General features: G+C 36.8%; 1 protein-coding gene across 4 annotated transcripts in view; it reads left to right on the top strand.

Moving 5' to 3' along the window:
- Positions 1-17,411, top strand: part of TRAM1 (translocation associated membrane protein 1) — a 33,453-nt gene that overhangs the window by 12,075 nt on the left and 3,967 nt on the right. For 2 of the 4 annotated variants that reach the window (XM_033203386.1, XM_033203388.1), the window contains exons 5-11: positions 523-581; positions 2,051-2,152; positions 2,252-2,336; positions 10,063-10,133; positions 10,240-10,344; positions 11,350-11,493; positions 11,813-11,973. In XM_033203386.1, coding sequence (XP_033059277.1) covers positions 523-581; positions 2,051-2,152; positions 2,252-2,336; positions 10,063-10,133; positions 10,240-10,344; positions 11,350-11,493; positions 11,813-11,973 — 727 coding nt within the window. The remainder of the gene's footprint in view (positions 1-522; positions 582-2,050; positions 2,153-2,251; positions 2,337-10,062; positions 10,134-10,239; positions 10,345-11,349; positions 11,494-11,812; positions 11,974-17,411) is intronic. The other 2 variants (XM_033203387.1, XM_033203389.1) reach the window with 1 other exon arrangement.

The raw sequence follows: 17,411 nt of genomic DNA, 5'->3' as shown, positions 1-17,411 counted from the left end.
TTATTTATTTTTTAATCTTTTTTTTTTTACGTATGCAGTAATTCTCACTGAATAGATCTGATTATCTAAGAAAAAAATTGGGGCAGTATTTTATTGATATAATTCCATAAAACTCGGTAGTACCTTGATCCTTTGTCTCCTGTCAGATGCTACAAACTTTTCCTGAAATCTTCGGATTACCCAAGACAAAATTCTCTCTCTCGGTCACTGTTGTGCCTCTTATTGGTGATTTTATGTTTGTCTACGTGTATTTTTATTCTACGGGATTGAAAGATTTTTTAGGGCCAGGAATTGTTTCTTACCTGATTCCATATCCCATTTATATCATTGATTTTCACTTTGCTCAAGTAACCAACTCAAATTGGATTGAAAATAACTAAAACAACTAAGGAGTTTGACGTCAGTAGACTCTTTGCAACCTGCTATGGGGAACTGTAAATGTTTGAGAAATGAAAGTAATGTCTTATTTTCCAAGAAGTTTGCATTATGCTCACAGGTTAATTTTTGTATCTTCTTTCTTAGGAAAACTACATCTCAGACCCAACTATCTTATGGAGGGCTTATCCCCATAACCTGATGACGTAAGTCATTTTTAGCAGCCCTTTCTTTGTTAAGAACCATGGTCATGTCGCTATTAATCAGAATTCATTGTTGTTCTCGTTAGGACCTTAGGCAAATGCATAAAATAGATGAAAATATGTCTTTGACAGTCCCACTGCCGTAAGAAAAAAATGCTGTGTACCTTTTTTTAATGTTTCTATTCTAATCTTTTCAACTTCTTTGTAAGCTTGAGACAACTGATTTTAACATAATCTTAATTTGTTACTTATCCTTTTCCTTTCTTTTCACTATCCTTTCTCCTTTTTATGACTCCATCTTCTCTATACTTTTGCTCCTTTTCTTTTTCCCCACCCCCGTCTCTTTTGACATCTTCCCTTCTTACTCTCTTCTGTTATAAACTTCTTGAGGTTAGGGATTGTTTCTTTGTTTATTTCTTTAGTTTGTACAGTGCTGCCAGGTTAAAGTGCTCAGTGGTTACAAAGACGTCTGAATAATTCATTATTGGAGCCCAGCTCTAATACAACTATTCTATATTAATTTTCCTTGCTACTTTAGCCTGTATTGGTCTTTCGTATCCCCAAATTTGTCATTTTGGTAGATGTTTTATGTAGTGTCCATATATTGTTTTGATTGTTCTATAATTATCTCATTTTTGTAAGTCTTGCATTGTGCCCATAGCCACTAAGACTATATGTGCCTTGGTAGCAGTAAAAATTATTTTATATCCTTCATTGTGCCGGGTATGGTGCAGGTGCTTGTCACCTAGACAGTATTTAGTAAATACATTGTGATGTGAGAATTGGAGAAGGGAGAAGATATGAAGGAAAGAAGAGAATAACGTGACTGTGGATATTTTAAGTCCAGCAGTAATACCCACTCTACTGAATCATACTCTGATTTCTAAAGTTTTATTAGTTCAACAAACTTTGTAAATATTGTATTTATGTGGGACTGTATTCCCTCCACCCCCACTGCCAAGAAATTAGATTGGCTTTGTGTTTTCTATTTTAGACTTCTGGAGGAGAGGGAGAGGGGAGAATAAAGAGGAAGCAGAAGGGCTAGAGGAATATAATGTCAAAAGAAGAGTATTAGTTCTAGACTGATTATGATATAGCTCCTGGAGAGCCCTTGTATGCCTTATTCTGACTCTCTTTAATCCTAGCTCTGCCTCCATTTATTTGGGGCTTTCTCCATGTTCCAACCAGGTACAGTTACCACATTTGCCTAAGAAAAAAAAAAAAAGAGGGTATTTGAAATTGGGATTATTCCAGTTTCAGGTGATTATTAACCTATGAGCCTTTGCTTTTGTGTCAGTCTTTTTCCCCTTCTTGTCTTGATGAAACTGTATTGACGTGTGGGTTATGTTTTCAGTAGCTAACATGACATTCTAATCAGTATTAATGAACTAATAGGGGCTCTGACTCCTCTCTGCTGGCTTACATGTCAATAGCTTTCTGCAGATAATATCTTTGCCTGCTGTTTAATCCAGAGATCTTGTCCAGTGGTGGGAATGTCACAGGGAGATGGGGAAAGCAGTTGTTGAAGAGTTGTTTAAAGGTGCACAGATACTGTATGGAATGATAACACAAAGGTAGTTACTTTAGTATATCCTGATTTCCAGTATTTGTTTACTGTTTTTTAAAAAAAATTATGCTTTAAAAGATACTCTTCATTTTCTTGTGTTGTACAGGTTTCAAATGAAGTTTTTCTACATATCACAGCTGGCTTACTGGCTTCATGCTTTTCCTGAACTCTACTTCCAGAAAACCAAAAAAGTAAGCTGGGATTTTGTAGTGTTAAAAAATGTCTTGTCTTTTTTTTGTTTTTTTTTGAAAAATTTTTCTAAAATTAAGTATTTCCTTACATGTTTGCCCTTCTTCCATTCTTTTTTTTTTTTTTTCTTTCTTTTTTTTTTTGAGACAGAGTCTCACTCTGTCACCCGGGCTGGAGTGCAGTGGCCGGATCTCAGCTCACTGCAAGCTCCACCTCCCGGGTTTACGCCATTCTCCTGCCTCAGCCTCCCGAGTAGCTGGGACTACAGGCGCCCACCACCTCGCCCGGCTAATTTTTTGTATTTTTTAGTAGAGGCGGGGTTTCACCGTGTTAGCCAGGATGGTGTCGATCTCCTGACCTCGTGATCCACCTGTCTCGGCCTCCCAAAGTGCTGGGACTATAGGCTTGAGCCACCGCGCCTGGCCCATTCTTCTTACCTAAACTCTTACCCCATCATTCTCCCACCAACCCCCTTTCTACAGAGCCTAAAATCCTTAAGCATTTTTTGAAAACAAAACAAAAAAACCTTCAGTCAGTACTTTAGCTTAGATTTTTTACATTTGATATGTTAATGTCTTGTCTTAAAATTACATTAGTGGTAATGTAAATTAAAATTTAAACAAATTTTTAAATGTAATATTTGTTTTATCTTACTGATACTCTTAGCAAATTATTTCACAAGTGAGCTAAAAAGGATTAGTCACATTGCAACTAACAGTTCTGTGTGTAAGTCCTAAAGCAAAATTCAGTATTGGAAAAAAAAGTAAAATATATTTAAATATTCACCAGCAAAGCTTCTCCTGAAATGGGTAGAGCATTCCCTTTTTAGCATGTGGGAAGGATATTTGTTTGTTTTATTTGAACAAATACGTAAACTGCTGGAGCACTGCAAAATCCTCCTTCCTAGTTTTACCCTCAGTGCTTCTGAAGTCAGGCTTCCATGCTATCACAAAAGTCATTTTCTTTACCCTGTCTCCTCCGAAACCTGTATTGGCTCCCTATTATTTTAAACTAGAGCAATGCTGCTCAACTGTGCCCTGAGAGTTTCTCCCATCGCCACTGTCTTCCGGGGACCTCTTCCTCTGCTCGCTCCTTATGCTTCATGCACACTGATAGTCTCTAGTTTTGTAATCCCAGCACATCACTTCTTTTTCCTGGAATACCTCTTCCCTCGGATAAATTAATCAAGTACTTTCATTTCCCTTTTTTCTGGGAGTTTTGTTTTGTTTTGTTTTGTTTTGTTTTTAATTCTCATATATGAAATCCTAGGTGGGATTTTACTTCAAAATAATACCAGGTGAAGGAAAGTGAAGAGGGATATAGATGAAACAAGTTTGGTCGTTTATTAATAATGATTGAGTTATGGGTATGTCAGAATCTTTTCTGTCTGTTGTATATATGTTTACATTTTCCCACATTTAAAATTTTTTTTGTTTTTTTAAATCCCCTTTGACAAATCTTCTGGAGTAAAAGTGTGACAGCCAGTCTGGTGACTAGTTTATCTTTGCCTACTCAAAAGCCATAAAACACTATTTTTATGTGTGCTACAAATAGTTAATTCATGGACTAGGCACTTGATTTGCTAATGTTTCGTGTCTGTGTTCTGTGTATCTGTCGTCATTCATATTGTCTGCTAGGATTAGAAAACAGCACCAAATTAGAGGCCATATGCTATGGCACTTAAGTTCTTTTTATGCTGATTTCTTTTATAAAGTAGATTGTTTCTCCAGCTATATTGATTGTAAGGAATAGGATGAAGATATTCTATTTTTAAACGTTTCACTTAGAACTGTCTTCAGATAAAATTGTTAGACCCAGATTCCAGTGGCCCTTCCATGTTTAGTAAGCTCCTAATGTGAATCGTAGGTATTGTGGAGCTGTACTGTCCAAAATGGTAACTACTAGTCATATCTCGTGAACTTAAAAAAAGAAAAGCGAAACTGACCTTTTTGTCCCCACTAGCCACATTTCAAGTGCTTATTAGCTACTGTGGCTAGTATGTACCATTTTGAACAGAGGAGATTCGGAACATTTCCATGATTGCAGAAAGTTCTGTTGGACAGCGCTACTGATAGTATCATAGTTTCTTGATGTCTTAGTAACATGGCTCAGATATTTAAAGCCTTCTTCAGGTATTTATATGCTTAGGAACAGATACCTTTGGATTTCATTATTAATCCATGTCTATATCTTGTTCACTGACTATGGTAAGTAGGGAGGGACATTTCAAAGTAATTGTTCATTTTAGTTCCTGAAACTCTTTTCTTATCAGTTCCTGCCAGATGGCACTTCTCCAGAAATGCAATCTAATTTTTATGGAATAATTTGCATAACTTAGAACTTAACTGAAACTATTTTTAACACCTGCATATGACAGTTGAAAGTAACTGTTTCAAGTAATTAACATAATTTGAAAGTAGCAGCTGCATATGTGTTAAACAGTTTCTTAAAATTTACTCTATGAAAATTATTTTTGGAACTCTTTACTGAAGAAACTAGTACAGTGATTGTTTTGAACCAATCGTACAGACAAATAGGAAAGAAAGGAACGCTGTTAGTAGCAGTTCAAGAGGTGTGTTAGTCACAAATAAGTTTCTTTCAAGGAGAAAACTTAAATGATGTATACTGTGTATATAAACAGTTATCCCTTTTGCCGATGAGAAGATTCAAAATATTTCTTAGACAGCTTGTGAATATATGAGCTTTTAGGGAAGTCATGAAATAGCCAAATGTTTCTAATTTCTAATATTCAATTTTAGTTTAATTATACATACGTATAATTATTCATACATATAATTGCATATCATATAAAGTATTAGAAATAGTATTTTCCCCTTTCCTACTTCATGAAAGTTACATTACACTTTTCATATGCAACTTTGATGTTAGTACCTGTCATTCATCATCACTAGAACCACTTTTTTTAATCTGATGACATTTTTTCCATATCATAACATCATCTTCTGTCTCACTGGTTCCTTCATTAGACCTTATAAACCTTTAAAAATGACATTGATTGAAGTTTTCAGGTGTATGTGTCTTACACAAGCAGTTGTTCAAGATAATTAATACAGAGGTCTATAATGCAAGAGCTTTGTAAAGATTTAATTACAAGGTGTACCATCTGAGGTTTGGGGGGAAATCTTTGCCTTATATTTGGGGCATATATGTGATATTCAGCTTTGTTTATTTTTCAGTATAGTGTAGTCAAGAAATGTGTTTTTTATAAAAATAAAAATTTTAAAGTATTAAATTAATTATTAATTAATTTAATTATTAAATATTAAAGTAAATATTTTTAATGAAAAGATATTGGAATAACAACTGAAAATGGCACTTGAAGTTATTTACAATTTTAGAATTTGGTATGATTTCTCCCATTCTTCTCTGTTCTCTCCCTTTCCCCACAACCCATGTAAATGTGTAAATCCAGAGACCATGCTGCTGGTGCTAGGCAAGGCTTTGTTGTTGGCCTCAGACATGTGAACACCATGCCATCAGGGCTGTAACCCCAGAGGAAATGGAGAACATTGCAGGAGGCTAGCCTACCATAGGGATGCTAAAAAGTAGCCATTTTCTAGATAAAATTTCTCATTTTAAAAATCATGGTAAGCCAGACATGGTGGCACACACCTGTAGTCCTGGCTACTGGGGAGGCTGAGGCAAGGGGATGGCTTGATTCCAGGAGTTTGAGACCAGCCTGGGCAATGTAATGAGACTCGTCTCTAAAATATAAAATAAAACTCACAGTACACCACCCCTACTTCCATGTATTTTTTGTAATCATTTGGGAATACCTTTATCTAGGGTGTGTGTTAAGTTAGCCACAATTCCTACCACCCCTTGAAGTATTCTACTCATCTCTCTCTTTTTTTTTTTTTTTTTTGGTATTATTGTTGTTGTTATCCCCATTATACAGAGAGATTAATTAGCTTGCATAAGGTCCCTCGGCTAGTAAGTGACACAAGTATTTAACTACCCATTCTCTTACTCATTTTTACTTTTTCTGTGGTAGGCTTTGAGTGTACAAACACTGTTTTAGAGACACTGGTCAGTTGGTGCAAAGCTGAATGGACCATTACTTAGAAAAAGGTTTCTTGATAATCCTATCTTTTTGAAAGCAATAGATACTATTCTTAAAACTTTTGTATAGGCATTTGATGGTTGTGAAGATGGAACCTAGTGATGGCATTTTACCCTCTATTATTATTGACTCGGTTGGCTGTCAGAAAGGTAAGGCTCCTGGGCACAGTGGTGGGTGCCTGTAGTCCCAGTTACTCAGGAGGCTGAAATAGCAGGATCACTTGAGCCCTGGAGTTGGAGGCTACAGTGCACCATAAATTCACCTGTGAATAGCCACTGCACTCCAGCCTGAGTAACATAGTGAGACCATGTTTCTATTTTTCAAAAAGAAGGTACAGGGCTAAGATACAAAGTTGAACCTGAACTTAGGAAAGAAACTCTATGGATTTTTCCTTAGCTAATGTCAAGCACAACTGTGCTTCATCTAATTGGGTTGAAATTTAAAGACAAAAGATAAGAAATGGAATGGCTTTTTGAAATGTAGTTTGTAATTTATAATAGTGTTTTTAATCTTGTCAGAGAAGAAAAGAGTAGGCAGCTTAGGTTCTCTGCTAATTGACCAGTGTCAATTTTAAAAACTTAGTTGGATTTCTTTTAAATTAAAAAAAAAAAAAATTCCTCATAAGTAGTTACATTGCATTATGGTTTTTCCAGCAAATTAGTTTTTTTTTTTTTTTCACATTGCCTTACTCAAGTTTTTATGCAATGAAATGAGTTTAATCAGCAGTTAAAAACTAAAAAGCTTCCCTCATAAGTTTTAAGGATTTTCTTGGTCTGTTTTCTCCTCTGAAATTTGGAGAATTGAGTAACACATATGAAAGAATGTGGCAATATTTCTTATACCTAGTCTTTTATGTGGCCACCTTCCTGCTTTGCCATATTCACATACTACTAATTCATACTTTTGACATTTTAATTATTAAGGTATATTAAATAACAAAATATTTTGGGTTTTTGTTTTGTCTTGAGACAAGGTCTTGCTCCATCACCCATGCTGGAGTGCAGTGGCCACAGTCACAGCTCACTGCAGCTGCAGCCTCAACCTGCCAGGCTTAAGCAATCCTACTACTTCAGCCTCCCGAGTGGCTGGAAGTACAGGCATGCACCACCATGCTTGGCTAATTTTTGTATTTTTTTAGAGATGGGGTTTCGCCATGTTGCCAAGGCTGGTTTTTGAACTCCTGGGCTCAAGCAATCCACCTTCATCAGCCTCCCAAAGGGCTGTTATTACCGGCATGATCTACCATATTCGGCCTAAAATACTTTATTTAAAATTTTAGTTACAGTTAAATAAAAATATTTTGTTGTGTACTGCGTGCAATCATTTTGTTCAATACCAATGTACACACTACCTGGGAAACAGTAGCATATGTATAGTGGCACTTCTACATGCATTGTACATCAAATTGCATTGATAATACTACAAGTGAGCTTTTCTGAAATTATTATAATGGAAAAGAAGAGGTTCCCTTGCGGTCGCGTGTTATCTCAACACCCTTTCTCCTTCCTTTTGTAAGCTGAAATATTTCATTGGAAATTTACAAATTATGTAGAGAGGATCTTAAGACTGTCTATTTTCAGAGATAGGTCTCTCTTCAGTTGGAAGAATGACAGTAACCTTGGTATCAATTTTGCTAAGAGTCCCAAAATACAGTACTGTAAGTAGTAATATTCAGACTGTTTTATGTTCTACCTAACGCTTGATCTTTGCGCCATTCTTGCTAGAGAAGAGTTTTCCATTTCAAAACTAGACTTTAAAAAATCTCTACTCCTCAGAAGATTTGGTGAAGTCACTGTCTGTACTGAAACACAGAGAAATGGAGGACCAATGGACCTGAACTCAACTATGCTAAATGCAAGAGATAAGTTTAGTGAGGCTGCAGAAGAACACGGTTCAGCCTGCCGGCAGCAACCCAGCATTTCCGTCGTTCTAATTAGTAGCTGTAGAACATGGATAGTACTCACTAGACTAATATAATCCTTGTAAATATATATACGAAGAAAACAAAGGAAATTAGAATTGAGATATAGGTGTTTCATCAGTCAGTAGGCTGGCCTGTTGAGCTTATCACTGTCAGTGTTTTGTAAACATTTTTACTGCAACCAAAGATGAAAACTGTTTTACATCATAATTCATTTTGTGTGTGTGTGTGTGTGTGTGTGTGTAAAATATGGAATAGAATTTTCATAATACAATGTGCTATATACTCTAGCATTTTCTTTTTCTTTCTTTTTTTTTTTTTTTTTTTGAGACAGGGTCTCGCTCTGCCACCCATGACTGGAGCGCAGTCATGCAATCCTAACTCACTGCATCCTTGAACTCCTGGGCTCAAGCAGTCTTTCTGCCTCAGCTCCCCAAGTAGCTAGGACTACAGGCACATGCCACCATGCCTGGCTAATTAAAAAAAAATTTTTTTTTGTAGAGATGGGGTCTCTCTGTGTTGCCCAGGCTAGACTTAAACTCCCAGCTTCAAACAATCCTCCTGTCTGAGCCTCCCAGAGTGCTGGGATGAGAAGTGTGAGTCATGGTGCCTGGTCACATTTTCTATTTTATTTCATGTTTTAAAAGATGCTGGTGTGACCCCTAAATTGATTTCATGATCCACTAGTAGGTCTTTTTTTAAGAGACAGAATCTTGCTCTGTCACCCAAGCTGGAGTACAGTGGCATGATCATAGCTTACTGTAGCCTCGAACTCCTGTGTTCAAGTGATGCTCCTCCCATGTCTGCCTCCTGAGTAGTTGGGACCATCACACCCAGCTAATTGTCGTTTTTGTAGAGATGGGGTCTTGCTGTGTTGCCCAGGTTGATCTCAAACTCCTGGTCTCAAATGAACCTCCCACCTTGGCCTCCCAGAGTGCTGGGATTATGGGCATGAACCATCACACCTGGCCCCACTAGTGGGTCTTGACTTGTGTTTTCTAAAAATACTGTTTCTGAGATAACCAGCTCAGCTAGATAACTGTGGGAGAAAAAAAGAAGTAAAACTAAAATCTAGGTACTTGGACTTACAAAGTAATTGAGGAAAAATAATATACAATTAAGGAGTAGTATAAATGAGAAAAAATGTTAAACTTATGTTGACTGACAAGGGACTAAAGCATGAGCTGAAAATGTGAATGCTATTTTAGGTAGACAAAAGTGTCTCTACTACTATAAACATAACAATTTTAATATTAGAGGAACATCAAATTGTCAGCATGTAACTATGGTTAATATTGTGTCATTTAATACGTGTTCATTAGAAACAAGAGCCGTAGATCTTAGCTGTAAAGGGGATTTTGAGTTTATCTGATTGAAGCAAATCTAAGTATTCACATTTTACAGATGAAATAACTGAAGCCAGCAGAGGTTAAGTGACTTGCTAATGCTATATACCTAATTGAGGATGAGAGATTGGGGTGGAGTGAGGGCAGAATACCTTTCAGATCTCCTACTTCTGCATTTTCACTTACTCTTAAAGAACAGAAATGAGCCAAGCACAGTGGGTCACACCTGAAATCCTAACCCTTTGGAAGGCCAAGGTTGGGAGATCTCTTGAGTCCAAGGGTTTGAGACCAGCCTGGGCAACGTAGCAAGACCCCACCTCTTAAAGAAAGGAAAGGAATGTTTTAGCATGTTTTAATCTATAATGTATTTTTTACAGGAGGATATTCCTCGTCAGCTTGTCTACATTGGTCTTTACCTCTTCCACATTGCTGGAGCTTACCTTTTGAAGTGAGTTGGGATATTTCATGGGTGTGTAAGTAGGCTGGGCAGATAGTATGCCGACCTGTCTTAATTGATAATTAATCTTCCCATTTTCAATTTGCTCTTTTAACAGCTTGAATCATCTAGGACTTGTTCTTCTGGTGCTACATTATTTTGTTGAATTTCTTTTCCACATTTCCCGCTTGTTTTATTTTAGCAATGAAAAGTATCAGAAAGGGTAAGTTGTTCAGCCATTCTATTTCTCGTGTAGTAAATATTTAAAGTCATTGCCTAACATTGCCAAGATCCATGCTTTTGGCCATTATATTACTTTTTAAGTGATTAGTAGCCACTTTAAATAAAATGAAATTATTTCTCTATTCAGACTTTGTATTTTACTCTCTAAAATGGAGCCTTTCTCAGCTAGAGAGATACTGAATTATATCTTGCAATTTTGAAGGCTTCGTGGGTTTACTTTTCTGTTATAACTTCTACTTTGTTTATTGAATCGTTTTTCTTTTGGAGGAGTGATAGAGAAGTGAACTCTCAGAAGAAAATGAAACAATAGATAATTAGCCTTATAGATAACTAAAATATATTGATGGGGAAATTGAACTGAAAACAGAATTGGAGAGGTATAACTTATAAAGAGAGCAAAGTTGTCTTAAAAAATGTAAAACTGGGACTCTTAATTGAGAATTAGGCATCCTGTTCTTTATAACACAGCTTTTTTGGTTTGTTTTGTCCAGCATTTTCCAAAATTATTCTGAATACTAGTAGTTCTGAGGAACATTAATAGTTCTTATACAAGAAAAGAGATAAGCTAAACAGAAAATTAAACATTTATTTACTGGATTTTTTTAGAAATTTAAATAGGCTAGTATGTATTATATGTCTTTGAGTGTGGTATATAGGCTTTCCCAGATATTTGACACAAAATTCTTTTTTACAGAATAAGAAATGCTATTTTAATATGCCTTTACTTAATAGGAATCTGGTTTCTTTTTTTTTTTTTTTTTTTTTGAGATGGAGTTTCGCTGTTGTTGCCCAGGCTGGAGTGCAGTTGCACGATCTCGGCTCACTGCAACTTCCACCTTCCGGTTTCAAGCGATTCTCCTGCCTCAGCCCCCCAAGTAGCTGGGATTACAGGTGTCTGCCACCACGTCTGTCTTAGGAATCTAATTTCTAATAGAATCTTGTTTTTGAGATTTCAGGAATTTGACTTACAGTCTTTTTCTTGCAGATTTTCTCTGTGGGCAGTTCTTTTTGTTTTTGGAAGACTTCTGACTTTAATTCTTTCAGTACTGACTGTTGGTTTTGGCCTTGCAAGAGCAGAGAATCAGAAGCTGGATTTCAGTACTGGAAACTTCAATGTGTTGGCTGTTAGGTATAATCAATTTAACTTTTTTTTCACTTTATACAGCTAGATGATATATATTACCAGTTTCTCTATGTTGAATCATCTAAAAAAAGGATGAATATGAGGTTGGGGAAAATACTCATTTGATTTTATTTCATACCTTTTGCCATTTTACATGTCTAAAGTGAAGTACTAAAGCATTTAACTTTTAGGATAAATTATTAATGCACTGATTGTTAATACAATTTTCTCAAAATTATTACTAAATACTATTTAAAAAGATAGAATGTATTCAGTGGCATTGTTTTTTATACACTGTGACTTTTTATTTCTTAATATTTCTTAGAATTGCTGTTCTGGCATCCATTTGCATTACTCAAGCATTCATGATGTGGAAGTTCATTAATTTTCAGCTTCGGAGGTGGAGGGAACATTCTGCTTTTCAGGCACCAGCTGTGAAGAAGAAACCAACGGTAACTAAAGGCAGATCTTCTAAAAAAGGAACAGGTTTGTATTCAGTAAGCAATGAAAAACTCATAGAAGTAGAAAACTTTTTAAAAATTTGTTGTGGGATCTTATTAGTTTGAAGGTCTTATAAAGAAAATATTATTCTGCTTTTTAACAAAATTAGAGGCAAAGTAATCTTACTGCATTCCACAATTGGGTGATCCCTTGGATGAGGAAACTCAGTTACTCCCCTCAAAAGCTGTCCACTAAATTTCTCTTTGACAAGTTTTCCCTTCTTGGTTACCTTTGAGCCACTTTAGACCAAACTTTATGGACAGGTTTAGTGAATAACTAAACTAGAGGATGGTCATTTGTTTTCAAGCATCTTATTCACATTTTAAAAAGCTCTTCACAACCTCTTCCCATCTGCCCATTTGTCCCAAGTGGAATAGCTTTTTTTTTTTTTTTTATAACTTCTGATTGCTTGATTCTTTGTCTTTAAGCCTTCATTTAACCTGTTTTCTCTTTATGGCTTTTGCAAAAATTGAAAATGCATTGATACTACAGTTAATTTTTTCAGTGTGTGTATGGTATTATGCTTAGAGCTGTAACACAGGAAGTTCCAGTTTTTAGAATACATCCACTCTGGTTTACTCCTTTCTAAGTATTAATACCTGATAATTTACATCCTCCAGCCTGTTTTTTTTTTCAAGTTTGTCCCAGCAAGTCTTGGCCCTTTGCATTTTCTTAATACATTTTAGTACAACTTGAGCGGGGTGCAGTGGGGGGTGCCTGTAGTCTAGCTATTCAGGAGGCTGAGGCAGGAGGATCACTTGAACCCACAGTTCAGGGTTGCAGTGCACAATGATCGTGCCTGTGAAGAGCTACTGCACTCCAGCCTGGGCAACATAGTGCCTCTTTAGAAAAAAAAAAAAAATTGTACAAGCTGGTCAGTTTCCACAAAAATTGCTGGGATAGAGTTGAAATAACATCATATCTATAGATCAATTTAGGGATAACTGACTATTTCAACCTGATATATACCTCTGTTTATTTAGGTTGTCTTTCATTTCTCCAAGTAATATTTTTTATTAAAATGGGATGTAATTCACATACAATAAGGTTTATCCTTTAAAGTATACATTTCAGTCATTTTTAACAGATGTTCACAAAATTGTGCAAACCACTATCTAATTCCGGAATATTTTTATCACTGTAAAAAAACCCCATGCCCATTAGCATCACTTCACATTTGCCCGTTCATTCTGCTCCGGTACTCTCTAATCTGTTTTCTGTCTCTAAGGATTGGCCTTTTCTGGACATTTCATATAAACAGAACCATGTGATATGTGGTCTTTTGCAATTAATGTTTTGAGGTTCATCCATGTCATAGTATATATAAAGACTTCATTTGTTTTTACAGCCAAATAATATTCCATTGTGTGGAACCTTATTGTATGGATATATACCATGTTTTGTTTATCCATTCATCATTTGATGGACATTTGAGTGCCTTTTACTTTTTGGCTATTATTAATAATGATGCTGTGAACATTTAGGTGCAAGTTTTTGTTCGAGCATGTGTTTTCATTCTCTTGGGTACATACATAGGAATGGAATTTCCAAGTCATGCTGTAACTATGTTTAACATTTTGAGGGAACTGCCAAACTGTTCTTTGAAGTGGCTATACTATTTTTACACTCAGTTTAACATCCTGATATGCAGTTGTCTTTGTGCCATTTGTTAAAAAGACTCCTTCACTATTGAACTGTCTTGATACCCTTTTCAAAAAACATTTTAAAAAAAAGTTTTATTTCTGGATCATGAATTCTATTGCATTTATTGGTAGATCGATTCTTATGCCAGTACTACACTCTCTTGATTGCTGTAGCTTTGTAGTAAGTTTTGAAAGCAGGTAATGTGAGTCCCCAATGTTGTTCTTTTTCATGATGTTTTGGTTATTCTGGGTTTCTTACATTTCCATATGAGTTTTTATTTAAGTGACAGGATCTTGCTGTGTTGCCCAGGCTACTCTTGAACTCTTAGGCTCAAGGGATTCTCCCATCTCAGCCTCCCAAGTTGCTGGGACTATACCCAGCCATTTTAATATGAATTTTATAATGAGCTTGTCAGTTTCTGCAAAAAAGCCAGCTGGGGTTTTGGTATGGATTACCTTCAATCTGTAGGTTGATACGCAGAGTATGAACATGAATGTCTGTTTATTTAGATCTTTAATCTCTTTCAGTTACAGTTATCGTGTATATATCTTGCAGTTCATTAAATTTAACCCTATTCTTTTGAATGCTGTTGTAAAATAGAACCATCTTAATTCCATTTTCAGATTCTTCATTGCCAGTGTATATGAAATACAATTCACTTTTGTATATTGATCTTGTATCCTGCAACCTTGCTGAATTTATTTATTCAAATAGGTTTTTGTTTTTTGTTTTTTGGTGGGCAGTCTGGATGTTTTCTATTGCATTTCCTTGCCAAATTGCCCTGTCTAGAACCTCAAGTATTGAACAGAAATAGAGCAGACATCCTTGTCTTGTTTTTGATCTTAGGGGTAGGCATCCGTCCAGTCTTTTACCATTAAGTATGATGTTAGCTATGGGTTTTTCATAAATGACCTTTATCAGGTTGAGGAAGTTCTCCTCTGATTCCTGGTTTGTTTGTTTTTGTCATGGAAGGTTGTTAGATTTTGTCAACTGCTTTTTTCCCTGCATCTATTAAGATAACCTTGTGGGGTTTTCTTATTTTTTTCTGTTGGTATTATAGATTACATTGATTTTCAGATGTTAAACCAACGTTACATTCCTGGGATAAATTTCACTTGGTTATGGTGTATGATCCTTTTTATCTCTTGATGGATTTGGTATGCAAGTATTTTGTTGAGGGTTTTTTGTGTCTGTATTCATAAAAGATATTGGTGTGTATTTTTCTTGCAACATCCTTGTCTGGTTTTAGTATCAAGATAATACTGGCTTCATAGAACGAACTGGGCAGTGTTTTTTCCTTTTCTGTTTTTTGGAAGAGTTCTTCACTTGATCTTAGCCAAAATGCCAAGAAATAGTGGAAGAGTTGTTGAAGGAGATATTTTATAGGTTTCTGTATAGGAATCTCATACATTTTTCATTAAACTTATTCTCAGATATTTTCTTTTTTAAGCTAATGTACATGCTCTTTTTAAAAAACAATTTTAACTATTTGTTACATAGTAATGCTATTTGTTTTCTTTAAGATACTATCTATGTACTGAAAAAATCTTCCTAATTCACTTAAAGTTTACACTAAAATATACAGTTACATCATCTATAAATATTATACCTTTTCATTTTCTTCCTGTATTACACTAGCTAGGACTATACCATAATATTGAATACAAGAAATGAATACTCTTGTTCCTCATATAAGAGGGAGACCTTTTGGTAGTTCATTATTAAGAATATTTTATAGATGCCCTTTACTCAGTTCTCTTCTATTATATTCTTTACTAAGTTTGTGTCCATGACTTGTAGAATGTTAAGAAATGGTTTTTCTGCAACATTTAGTCATAGAGTTTTTCTTTATTCTGTTAATGTTGTGAATTGCATTGACTATCAATGTTAAAATAATTTTGCATTTCTGACATGCATCCAAGTTGGTAATAATACGGTAGTCTCCCTGGGGGAATACATTCCAAAACCTCCAATGGATGCCTGAAACCAGGGGTGGTATCAAACTCTATAATGGTTATGTGCTAAATAATGACATTTCAGTCAACAGCTATACAACATATGTGCATACATGACTCATTTATGACACTGGTCCTATAAAATTATGCTGTATTTCTCCTACACCATTTCTATGTTTAGATATGTTTAGATGCATACATAGTTACCACTGTATTACAGTTGCCTACAGTATTCCATACAGTAACATGCTGTGCAGGTTTTTAGCCTAGGAGCAATAGGCTATAACATATAGCCTGGGTGTGTGGTAGGCTCTCCATCTAGATTTGTGAAAGTACATTCTGTGATGTTCACACAATGATGAAATTGCCTGACACATTTCTTAAAACATAGCCTGTTAAGTGGTGTATGACTCTATATACTATGTTTTCTCCTAATATAGCTATGATAAAGTTTTATTTATAAATTAGTCACATATAACAGCATATTGTAGCAAAAGTTAATTGAATGTGGTATTTTTCTCTCTCAAAATATTGTATAGTACTCACCTATTTTCAGGCCATGGTTGACTGTGGGTAACTGAAACATGGAAAGCAACACTGCAAATAAGGGGAGATGCAAATAGGGGAGACCATTGTACATCACTTTTGCAGAATTCCCTTTTTCATTATTTCATTAGGATTTTTGCATCTAAGCATTTGGAAGTGTTCACCAGCTAAGCCCTCTGACCTAGGGTCTTCTTTTTTTCCGAAACAGGGCCCTGCTCTGTCACCCAGACTGGAGTGCAGTGGCATGATCTTGGCTCACTGCAGCCAGCCTCCTGAGTAGCTGGGGCTACAGGCACATGTCACCACACCACTAGTTTTTGTTTTTTGTAGAGATGGGATTTCACCATGTCACCCAGGATAGTCTCAAACTCCTACACCAAAGTGATCTGCCCACCAGACTCAACCAATTGGCTGGGCACCCAGCACTTTGGGAGGCTGAGGTGGGTGGATCACTTGAGCCCAGGAGTTCAAGACCAACCTGGGCAACATGGCAAAACTCCATCTTTACAAAAAAATACAAAAATGAACCAGGAATGGTGGTGCACGCCTGTAGTCCCAGTACTTGGGAGGCTGAGGCGGGAGGATCCCTTGATCCTGATGTCACCCTTGAGGTGTCACTTCAGCAGCTGGAAACCTCTATGACTGGTGGTGCCTTCTGCCTGAGTATTGCTTGCACCCGCTGGGCTCATTCCACCCACTCAGCCTGACAGGCTGTGCTTGACTTGAGCTGCCGGCCCAGATCCCACACCTGCCAAGCATGAGCCAGGGGTGGAGCAACAGGGGGTGTGTGGGCAAGCACGCACAAGGTCTAGCCACTGCGTACAGCCAGGCACACAGGCTTCTGCTGCGGGGCAGGCAGCTCTAGGCACCAGCACAGGTGCTGGCTCTGTGTGAGGCTGCAGCTGGACCAGATGTACTGCATGTGGCTTCCACTGCAGGCATCCATGACTGGACAAGGGGAACGTGGTGGTATCCGCAGAGTTTGGAGGTGGCCAGAACCACAGAACCCCAAAGAGGGTGTCACAGCACTGCCTCAGGGAGCCCCTAGATCTGGGCTTCCCAAAGGACCACAGCTCTTCTCTCTTTCTTGTCATGCACAGCGTGGTGAGCAGGGGGGCATGTTTCAGCCTTGTTTGTGCTACAGCCCTTTTAGTCCCGCCATTCAGCAGGTCCCAAGTTCTTGTCCTACATCCAGGAAGAAGGAGGTACACAGGCAACTGGAAGGTGAGCAAGGCAGAGAGGAGGTTCATTGAGAGGCCGAACAGTTCTTAGAAGACC

The sequence above is a fragment of the Trachypithecus francoisi genome, unplaced genomic scaffold (genome assembly GCF_009764315.1).
Source record: "Trachypithecus francoisi isolate TF-2019V2 unplaced genomic scaffold, Tfra_2.0 Lachesis_group7, whole genome shotgun sequence".
Lineage (NCBI taxonomy): Eukaryota > Metazoa > Chordata > Mammalia > Primates > Cercopithecidae > Trachypithecus > Trachypithecus francoisi.
Note: the sequence above shows the minus strand (reverse complement) of the source record. Positions and strands in the feature narration are given on the sequence as shown.